The sequence below is a fragment of the Salmo trutta genome, chromosome 6 (assembly GCF_901001165.1).
Source record: "Salmo trutta chromosome 6, fSalTru1.1, whole genome shotgun sequence".
NCBI classification, from domain to species: domain Eukaryota; kingdom Metazoa; phylum Chordata; class Actinopteri; order Salmoniformes; family Salmonidae; genus Salmo; species Salmo trutta.
The window spans coordinates 35,945,842-35,957,843 of record NC_042962.1 but is presented as its reverse complement, the minus strand read 5'-3'; the positions used below and the strand labels follow the sequence as shown (position 1 = coordinate 35,957,843).

The window sequence follows — 12,002 nt, the reverse complement described above, 5'->3', positions numbered from 1 at the left end:
GGTTGGTTAGAGCTGTGAGCACCCAAGTAGGAAGACAGCAGTGATGGTCGGCAGAAGAGCGAGAGAGAGAGAGAGAGCTGCTCAGCTCTAACCCCATCCCTCATCTCTCTGATAGGAAATTATACTAAACAGAAGTATAAATGCAACATGCAATAAATTCCTAGATTTTACTGAGTTGCAGTTCATATAAGGAAATCAGTCAACTGAAATAAATTCATTAGGACCTAATCTACGGATTTCACATGAATTGGTAAACAGACCTAGATCTATTGGCCACAGATATCTTCTAAAAAAAGGTAGGGACGTGCATCAGAAAGACAGTCAGTATCTGGAGTAACCAACATTTGCCTCATGCAGCGCGACACCTCTTTCGCACAGAGTTGATCAGGTTGTTGATTGTGGATTGTGGAATGTTGTCCCACTCCTCTTCAATATCTGTGCGATGTTGCTGGATATTGGCAGGAACTGGCATCCCAGAGCATCCCAAACATGCTCAATGGGTGACATGTCTGAGTTTGCAGACCATGGAAGAACTGGGACATTTTATTATTATTGCATTTTTGGGGGGCGGGGATAGATCCGCTTTAATATTGTAAATAGATTGTGGCCTCTATCAATGTAATTGTTTGCATCATTTCCAATCTCCCATATATATACCCTACCGTTCAAAGGTTTGGGGTCACTTAGAAATGTCCTTGTTTTTTAAAGAAAAGCAAATTTTTTGTCCATTTAAAATAACATCAAATAGATCAGAAATACAGTGTAGACATTGTTAATGTTGTTAGAAAACCCTTTTGCAATTATTAATTACTCTGCCTAGGCAAAACTGATACTGCACTGTCAACTGTGGGACCTTTATATAGACAGGTACAGTTGAAGTCGGAAGTTAACATACTCTTAGGTTGGAGTCATTAAAACTTGTTTTTAAACACCTCCACAAATGTATTTTTAACAAACTATAGTTTTGGCAAGTCGATTAGGACATCAGTAATTTTTCCAACAATTGTTTAGACAGATTATTTCACTTATAATTCACTGTATCACAATTCCAGTGGGTCAGAAGTTTACATGCACTAAGTTCAAGTATAAACACCATGGGACCACACAGCTGTCATACCGCTCAGGAAGGAGACACGTTCTGTCTCATAGAGGTGAACGTACTTTGGTGTGAAAGGTGCAAATCAATCCCAGAACAACAGCAAAGGACCTTGTGAAGATGCTGGAGGAACCCGGTACAAAAGTATCTATATCCACAGTAAAACGAGTCCTATATCGACATAACCTGAAAGGCCGCTCAGCAAGGAAGAAGCCACTGCTCAAAACCCACCATAAAAAAGCCAGACTACGGTTTGCAACCGCACATGGGGACAAAGATTGTACTTTTTGGAGAAATGCCCTCTGGTCTGATGAAACAAAAATAGAACTGTTTGGCCATAATTACCATCGTTATGTTTGGAGGAAAAAGGGGGAGGCTTGCAAGTCATGTTGTGGGGGTCCTTTGCTGCAGGAGGGACTTGTGCACTTCACAAAATAGATGGCATGAAGGGGGACAATTATGTGGATATATTGAAGCAACATCTCAAGACATCAGTCAGGAAGTTAAAGCTTGGTCACAAATGGGTCTTCCAAATGGATAATGACCCCAAGCATACTTCCAAAGTTGTGGCAAAATGGCTTAAGGACAACAAAGTCAAGGTATTGGAATGGCCATCACAAAGCCCTGACCTCAATCCTATAGAACATTTGTGGGCAGAACTGAAAAAGCGTGTGCGAGCAAGGAGGCCTACAAACCTGATTCAGTTGCGCTAGCTCTGTCAGGAGGAATGGGCCAAAATCCACCCAACTTATTGTGGGAAGCTTGTGGAATGCTACTCGAAACGTTTGATCCAAGTTAAACAATTTAAAGGCAATGCTACCAAATACTAATTGAGGGTATTCTGTCCCACTTCTGTCCCACTGGGAATGTGATGAAAGAAATAAAAGTTCAAATAAATCATTCTCTGTACTATTATTCTGAAATTTCCCATTCTTAAAATAAAGTGGTGATCCTAACTGACCTAAGACATGGAATTTTTACTCTGATTAAATGTCAGAAATTGTGAAAAACTGAGTTGAAATGTATTTTCCTTTTATTTTCCCCTAACCCTACCACCCCTCCCTTAATTGGACTAAACTAATGGACAACAACACTTAGGCTTCTACTTCCAGCTTATACATACTATAACATTTTTGCAGACACAGTATATTTTTAATTAGTTACCATTTGTTATTTTTTAGTCCCATCCTTCAGCTACCCTCAACCCCTCCCATCTATCTCTGAAGGCATCCAGTTTTGATTTCTATTTGCCATATACAGTGACAAGAAAAAGTATGTGAACCCATGGAATTATCTGGATTTCTGCATAAATTGGTCATAAAATTTGATCTGATTTTCATCTAAGTCACAACAACAGACAAACACATTCTGCTTAAACTAATCCCACACAAATTGTATTTTTCTTGTCTATATTGAATACATAATTTAAACATTCACAGTGTAGGTTGGAAAAAGTATGTGAACCCCCAGGATAATGACTTCTCCAAAAGCTAATTAGAGTCAAGAGTCAGCTAACCTGGAGTACAATCATTGAGACGAGATTGGAGATGTTGGTTAGAGTTGCCCTACCTTATTAAAAACACTCACAAAATTTGAGTTTGCTATTCACAAGACGCATTGCCTGAACCATGCCTCGAACAAAAAAGATCTCTAAAGCATTGATATTCATCAGTCCACGTTAAGACAAATTGTCTGTAAATGTAGACAGTTCACCATTGTTGCTACTCTCCCTAGTAGTGGCCGTTCTGCAAAGATGACTGCAAGAGCACAGAGCAGAATACTCAATGATGTTAAGAAGAATCCTAGAATTTCAGCTGAAGACTGACAGAAATCTCTGGAACATGCTAACGTCTCTGTTGACGAGTTTACGATTAGTAAAATACTAAACAAGAATGGTGTTCATGGGAGGACACCACAGAAGAAGCCACTGCTGTCCAAAGAAATACATTCCTGCAAGTCTGAAGTTCGCAAAAGAGCATCTGGATGTTCCACAGCGCTTCTGGCAAAATATTCAGTGGACAGATTAAACTGAAGTTGAGTTGTTTGTGGCGAAAAAAAGACACAGCACAGCAACATCAAAACCTCATCCCAACTGTAAAGTATTGTTGAAGGGAGCATCATGGTTTGGAGCTGCTTTAATACCTCAGGTTCTGGACAGCTTGCTATCATCGACGGAAAAATGAATTCCCAAGTTTATCAAGACATTTTGCAAGAGAATGTAAGGCTACCTGTCCGCATATTGAAGCTCAACAGAATTTGGGTGATGCAACAGGACAACGACCCAAACACAGAAGTAATTCAACAACCGAATGGCTTCAGAAGAAGAAAATACACCTTCTGGAGTGAGCCAGTCAGAGTCCTGACCTCAACCCGATTGAGATGCTGTGGCATGATCTCAAGAGAGCAGTTCACACCAGACATCCCAAGAATATTGCTGAACTGATGCAGTTTTGTAAAGAGAAATGGTCTAAAATTCCTTGTGCAGGTCTGATCAGCAACTACAGAAAACGTTTGGTTGAGGTTATTGCTGCCAAAGAGCATCAACCAGTTATTAAATCCAAGGGTTCACATACTTGTTCCACCCTGCACTGTGAGTGTTTACACAGTGTGTTCAATAAAGACATAAACCTATAATTGTTTGTGTGTTATTGGTTTTTAAGCAGAGTGTGTTTGTCTATTGTTCTGACTTCGATGTAGATCAGATCAAATTTTATGACCAATTTATGCAGTCCAGGTAACCCTTTGCAAAGGGGTTCACATACTTTTTCTTGCCACTGTATTTTTCAACTGTGCTCTGATGTTTCACAAAAGTTCTGAACCTATATTAACTTTACAGACACAATATATTTTGCATTAGTTGTCTTGTTTATGTTATTTTTAATCCCACCCTTTAGCTCCCCTCAACGCCTCCAATCTATCTCTGAATACCATCCAGTTTCTATTTGCCATATAGTTTAACTGTTTCACAAAAGTTCTGAACCTTTCTATTCTCATAGTTCAACATATTGTAAATTAAATATAACATTTTTGCTAAGAGTATTATTATATCATTTATCGATTGACTATGACTTTTCAGGTCACCCAGCAGTGCTATTTGTGGAGTTAACTCCAGGTAAATGTTGCAATTCTTCAGCCATTACTGAACCTGCGAGCTGTAAATGATTTACTTTTACATTTTAGTCATTTAGCAGACACTCTTATCCAGAGCGACTTACAGTAGTGAATGCATACATTTAATTTAATTTCATACATTATTTTTCTTTTTTTTTTCTTTCCCGAACTGGCCCCACAACCCTGGCATTGCAAACACCATGCGTTGCAAACACCATGCTCTACCAACTGAGCTACAGGGAAGGCCATATTGGTCCTTAAATGAAACCGGTATACTTTTTTTATTTATCACTTTAACCATTTTTGGTCTTTAATGCAGGGCCGACAGACAAGTTCCTTACTTTCTCCCCTTTCCACTTGCCTCTTCCATTCCACTGGGACATTTTCAACTTCCAGGAATAGTGTACAGATTTTTGCCACATGATGGCGGCGGATGAATGGCACGACAATGGGCCTTAGTATCTCGTTATGGTATCTCTTTTTCATTCAAATTGCCATTGATAAAATGCAATTGTGTTTCTTATCCATAGCTTATGCCTGCCCATACTATAAACCCACCATCAAATTGGAGCACCCTGTTCACATCAGCAAACCACTCGCCCACACGACTCCATACACGTACGTGGTCTGTGGTTGTGAGGCCGGTTGGACATACTGCCAAATTCTCTAAAATAATGTTGGAGGTGGCTTATGGTAGAGAAAGGAACATTTAAATGATCTGGCAACAGATCTGGTGGACATTCCTGCTGTCAGCATGCCAATTGCACACTCCCTCAAAACTTGAGACATCTGTGGCATTGTGTTGTGTGACAAAACTGCACATTGTAGAGTGGCCTTTTATTTTCCCCAACACAAGGTGCACCTGTGAAATTATCGTGCTGTTTAATCAGCTTCTTGACATGCCACACCTGTCCGGTGGATGGATTGTCTTGGCAAAGGTGAAGTGCTCATTAACAGGGATGTAAACAAATTTGAACATATTTTTGAGGAATAAGCTTTTTGTGCATATGGAACATTTCTGGGATCTTTTATTTCAGCTCATTAAACATGGGACCAACACTTTACATGTTGCTTTTATATTTTTGTTCAGTGTAGGTTGTATCCTGTTGCTGCTGCTGCAAATCAACCTGCTATAGCCACGGTAACTAGTGTATCTCTATGGAGTTATATTATTAGTGTCATCTCTATAGGACTAGGTCTCTTAAGATTAGGTCTCCATGAAATATACTGTAATCTCTAGAACTAGCTATATCTCTGTGAAATTTACTGAATAATTTTCATTAACTGAAGTTTTGCAGAAAAGCACAAAGCAATTGCAAGCTGTGTCTATATACAGTTGAAGTCGGAAGTTTACATACATCTTAGCCAAATACATTTAAACTCAGTTTTTCACAATTCCTGACATTTAATCTGGGTAAAAATTCCCTGTCTTAGGTCAGTTAGGATCAACACTTTATTTTAAGATTGTGAAATGTCAGAATAATAGTTGAGAGAATGATATATTTCAGCTTTTATTTCTTTCATCACATTCCCAGTGGGTCAGAAGTTTACATACACTCAATTAGTATTTTGTAGCAATGCCTTTTAAAAATTGTTTAATGTGGGTCAAATGTTTCGAGTAGCCTTCCACATCTTCCCATAATAATTTTGGGGAATTTTGGCCCATTCCTCCTGACAGAGCTGGTGTAACTGAGTCAGGTTCGTAGGCCTCCTTGCTCACACATGCTTTTTCAGTTCTGTCCACACATTTTCTATGGGACTGAGGTCAGGGCTTTGTGATGGCCACTCCAATACCTTGACTTTGTTGTCCTTAAGCCATTTTGCCACAACTTTGGAAGTATGCTTGGGGTCATTGTCCATTTGGAAGACCCATTTGCGACCAAGCTTTTACTTCCTGGCTGATGTCTTGAGATGTTGCTTCAATATATCCACATAATTATCCTCCATCATGATGCCATCTATTTTGTGAAGTGCACCAGTCCCTTCTGCATCAAATCACCCCCACAACATGATGCTGCCACCCCCGCGCTTCACGGTTGTGATGGTGTTCTTCGGCTTGCAAGCCTCCCCCTTTTTTACTCCAAACATAACGATGGTCATTATGGCCAAACAGTTCTATTTTTGTTTCACTAGACCAGAGGACATTTGTCCAAAAAGTACAATCTTTGTCCCCATGTGCAGTTGCAAACAGTAGTCTGGCTTTTTTATGGCGGTTTTGGAGCAGTGGCTTCTTCCTTGCTGAGCGGCCTTTCAGGTTATGTCGATATAGGACTCCTTTTACTGTGGATATAGATACTTTTGTACCTGTTTCCTCCAGCATCTTCACAAGATCCTTTGCTGTTCTTTTGGGATTGATTTGCACTTTTCGCACCAAAGTATGTTCATCTCTAGGAGACAGAACGCGTCTCCTTCCTGAGCGGTATGACGGCTGCGTGGTCCCATAGTGTTTATACTTGAGTACTATTGTTTGTAAAGAACGTGGTACCTTCAGGCATTTGAAAATTGCTCCCAAGGATGAACCAGACTTGTGGAGGTCTGCAATTTCTTTTGAAGGCTTGGCTGATTTATTTTGAATTTCCCATGATGTCAAGCAAAGAGGCACTGAGTTTGAAGGTAGGCCTTGAAATACATCCACAGGTACACCTCCAATTGACTCAAATGATGTCAATTTGCCTATCAGATGCTTCTAAAGCCATGACATAATTTTCTGGAATTTTTCAAGCTGTTTAAAGGCTCAGTCAACTTCGTGTATGTAAACTTCTGACCCACTGGAATTGTGATACAGTGAATTATAAGTGAAATAATCTGTCTGTAAACAATTGTTGGAAAAATGACTTGTGTCATGCACAAAGTAGATGTCCTAAACAACTTGCCATTAACAAGACATTTGTGGAGTGGTTGAAGAACGAGTTTTAATGACTCCAACCTAAGTGTATGTAAACTTCTGACTTCAACTGTAGCTAGTCTCTATGAACTACTGTAACTAGCTGTCAGTTGTAGTCAGTGTTGTTTTGTCATGTTCTATAGCAAATGCAGAATATGGGGAGTGCAGAATATGAATGCAGAATATGTGGAGTCGTGATTGTTAAATCTATTTCAAGGAATGGGAATGTTTCCGATCCATCCAATCAATTACATAAGCATGTTTCTATCAGTTCTCCATGTTAACAAGCTGGCCATTGATTGGCTTTTAAATTGATTGATGACATAACGGAATAACATTTGCTTCCAACGACTAGCAAAAGCTTTGTGTGTCTGTGTGATTCTGACACTGAAGAGTGTAAATCCACCTCGTCCTTTCAAAAGTGTGTGTGTGTGTGCAAAATTGAGCTTGTGTCCTCTTGAAACATCCATGAAGTGCATGATGCATCCATCATTGGACGCCCACTCATTTGGGACATAGGGGTGTTTTTAAGAGGAGCAGAGGGCACCACTGACCCAGGCTTTATGACCACTATGTCCTGTCTCCTACTAGGCATGTGTCCCAAATGGCACCCCATCCCCTATATAGTACACACATTTTGACCAGAGCCCTATGGGCCAGGCTTAATCTGTGTCCGTGAAATCGTCCCATTGTGACTCTGACTATGATATGGATTTATGTGATTCTGCTTACAGTAGAATGTCTGCCTTCAAGTTAAAGTTTTGTCACATGCACAAATACAGTGAACTGCTTAACTTGTAACAGTGCAGTAATCAATATTAATATAGTATAAATAATAAATCATTTACATAAATATATAATACAGAAAACATAAGAAATAAGACGGGAAGCTATATACAGCCAATACCAAATGTACAATGTGCAGTGATACTGGAGTAGTTTGAGGGAGATATACAGTATGTTCATCTAGGCAGGCGATTAGGAGAAAGTGACTGGTAGCAGGATAAATAATAATAGTAAACAGTATGGCGACAGCATACGTGGTGTGTGAGGGTGTTAGTGTGTGTGCGCAGAGTGCCAGTTTAGGCGTGATAGGTGGATATACATGTACACAGGGCTGAAAAGGGACTGGTAAAAGAAGTATATAAAGAATTATAATATATACAGTGCCTTCAGAAAGTATACACACCACTTGCCTTTTTCCACATTTTGTTGTGTTACAGCCTGCGTAACAAATGGATTACATTGAGATTCTGTGTCACTGTTATACACACAATACCTCATAATGTCAAAGTGGAATTATGTTTTTCAAAGTTTTTACAATGTAATTAAAAATGAAAAGCTGAAATGTCTTGGCTCAATAAGTATTCAACCCCTTTGTTATGGCAAGGCTAAAAAAGTTAACGAAAAGATACAGGCGTCCTTCCTAACTTGCTGGAGAGGAAGGAAACCACTCAGGGATTTCACCATGAGGCCAATGGTGACTTTAAAACAGTTACAGAGTTTAATGGCTGTGATAGGAGAAAGCTGAGGATGGATCAACAACATTGTAGTTACTCCACAATACTAGCCTAATTGACATGGCTGCTTGGCCATGGAAACCCATTTCATGAAGCTCCTGACGAACAGTTCTTGTGCTGATGTTGCTTCCAGAGGCAGTTTGGAACTCGATAGAGTGTTGCAACCCATGACAGCACTCTGCAGTCCCATTCTGTGAGCTTGTGTGGCCTACCACTTTTCCGCTTAGATGCTTCCACTTCACAATAACAGCACTTAAAGTTGACCAAGGCAGCTCTAACAGGGCAGACATCTGACAAACTGACTTGTTGGAAAGATGGCATCCTATGACGATGCCACATTGGAAGTCACTAAGCTCTTCAGTAAGGCCATTCCACTGCCAATGTTTGTCTATGGAAATGACATGGCTGTGTGCTCAATGTTATACACCTGTCAGCAACGGGTGTGGCTGAAATAGCCGAATCCACTAATTTGAAGGTTTGTCTATATACTTTTGGCCATGTAGTGTATGAAGTCTATTTAATATCTCCATTGCCAATGGTACAATTTACTATTTTGATGATGATTATAAGAACAAACTCCTTCAGCTCTTCCTCTGGTAGAGATTTGAAATTAAGCTAAATCAAACATTGGCAGCAGACTCCCAACTCGGGTTTCATCATCACTGACCGTCACCATCAGTGTGTTTAGCTATAGTCCAGATCCATTGCTGAGGCTGACAGTGTGCCCGTGGTCTGACCTGCTCTAGTCTGCTCTGTTTATTCTCAGCTCTATTCTGTGTGCCTGTGTCCCAAATGGCACTATATTCTATATATAGCGCTCTACTTTTGATTGTGTTACTGGTCAAAGTAGTTCACTATATAGGGAATAGGTTGCCATTTCACACTTTTGAAGGATACGCACTAAACCCAAACATGGAGTCGTTTAAGCATCCAGACCATCCCGGCGCTCTGATTGTCTCCTTGTAGAATAGGAGAAAGATTCCAAATTCTAAATAATGGACCTAGCTTGTAGAGTCTAGGTTCTGACTTTATGACTGAGCTGAGACCATAGGGGGAAAGCTTTATCATCCATCTTTCCAGCTCTCTCACAGCTTGTTGTCACTGATACAATTGACCTTTATTGGACAGGTGGCTCAAACAATCCACTGTGTGTGCTGTATTACATGCGTCTTTGTGTTATACAACCATGGCCCCTTGGCAGAACCAAGACTGACATCTCTCTCCCAACCCCCACCCCCCAGGCTGGCCCTGTTGAAGAAGAGTGGCGAGGAGGACTGGAGGAACAGGATTAATAGGAAGCAGGATGTGGTGAAGGTGGCCGTTTCAGAACGTCACGCTCAGCTATGGGAGGTGGAGCAGAGCTTCAAGAAGAAGGTAACCTGACTCACTACTGTATATACTCTACGGTACGCTCATTTATCAACAGAGAACTATACCCCTACTAAAGACTCTTCACAAGCACATGGTTAAAGTTTTTTGGCTGACACTTTTATGTAATGAAAAAGTCAATCAGGCAGTTTTAAGGCCTTAATTTGCTTCCTACTTTTCTAATCAAGTAATCCCAAAAGGGGAAATTGTAAGAACACTTGCCTAAATTAATTAATCATTTTGCCATGTGCAGATGTTGTCGCTTCATTCAGTTATTGCCTTTAGACACCTTTAATTGTATCAATGAACCATAAATAAAGTAAAATTGTTGGTTTAATATGAACTCGTTGTAAATTCATATCAAGACAGTTGTGGATATCTCTAAACAGAGGGGTTGTATATTGTCATCGATATTGTATGTGTGTGTCTGTATGTCTTTTCCTTTTCATCTCAGTCATGTTAGAATCACTTATAAAGCATGCTTCTTATAAGCTTATTGAGGCCAGAATTGCTGTGCATATCTTAAACTGCACTTACTCTCAAATATGATAGTCATTGGTGGTTATTTTGATTTTGGAAACGAGTAGTCGGCCTATATCAGTAGTACTGTATTTACACGGTTTTACCATATTCTGTAAGCCATTTAGACAACGAACTTAGGTTATCTCACCATGTGTGTATTCTGAAGACATTGTACAGTAGTTTCCAAGTAAATGTAATACTAAGAAGACCAGATTAAGGTTGGCATCATTTCCTTAAATCCGGTATTCTGCTCAAGATAACTTCCTGAGCAGTATCAGGAATTGTATTAATTGATATCACATATCCGTTGTGGTTTTGCACATTTATTTGGCAAACATGAAATGTAGGATATGAATCTAATGCATGTTTGTTGTCATTTCTGTATCTTGTCTTTAGCCTACAATAACCAATGCATGTTCTATGTAATTTCTCCTATTCTATCTATTTGTCTTCCTTCCGTTTGCATGTATTTCTTTCATTCAAAATAAACCTTTATTTCAATCTCTGCATGCGCACTGTAGTTATGTTGCATGAGGGTTTTTAAGTGGTGTGGGGAGATTTTTACACTTACCTCTTTGTTTAGAACTATTCACAACCTCGCCCTATTCTCTGTCCTTCCACCGAAGCAGAAATACCATGTTTTGTTTTGGCTCACCAATCCAATTATTTTTGTTGCTTTGCCAGTTATTTTTATTTTTTTTACAGTACGGGTGTAATTGACATAACTGAATGAAAACATTCCTCAGTGTTCCACATGGTAACCTCTGCCGAGTCTCCGACAACCGGATGTTCCGGTTTCAGGGGAAATGGAAAGAGAGCCTGTGACTCGACTTCCGCTTTCGGCGACACTCCATCTTAACTCCTCCTCCACATTTACCGGATTGGTAGAACAGTGCAGAACAGAACCTCCCCCGACAGTACATTTTTTTCTCGTCAAGACCAGTATGTAGGGGAATTCGTTTTAGGTGTTTCTTCACACCTGCTATGGTAGATTACACATGCGATGACAGCTGCCATTTGTCAAGTTATGACAGCCTCTGAAGATTTTGCGATAAACTTGATTTTCTTTCCCCCTCATGAAACCAAAAGGAGGCTGTTGTCAGGCCTGAGTCGTCTGTATTCATCATGCGTCTTAGTAGGATTGCTATGTTAGAGAAAGTTTTCCCTTTAAATCATAATGAATAAGATTACACGGGGGTGGGTCTGACCCTAGGTTGACACTCCTACTCTGAGACGCTTTATGAACATGGGCCCTGATCTTTTAACTCTGTAGAGTAAGATAAGAACAGTAAGGAAACTAAATGTGTAAAGTTAGGATCAAAGCATAAAAGAGAAGGGCAGTGAATCAACTGAAATAAGCCAGTCTTAGGGCTTCAAATGAGGTCAAGGATGGATGTTTTTGTTTTCAGTCTATTTTTTTAACCTACCATTCAGCCTGGCCAGGAAGCTCAGTCAAAACCATGTCCTTCTGACGTCAAAGGAGATATACTGTAGCCATCAG

The 12,002-nt window shown here is 39.9% G+C and overlaps 1 protein-coding gene across 1 annotated transcript in view; it reads left to right on the top strand.

Moving 5' to 3' along the window:
* Positions 1-12,002, top strand: part of LOC115195879 (supervillin) — a 120,907-nt gene that overhangs the window by 55,110 nt on the left and 53,795 nt on the right. The window contains exon 15 of the mRNA XM_029756206.1: positions 9,853-9,985. Coding sequence (XP_029612066.1) covers positions 9,853-9,985 — 133 coding nt within the window. The remainder of the gene's footprint in view (positions 1-9,852; positions 9,986-12,002) is intronic.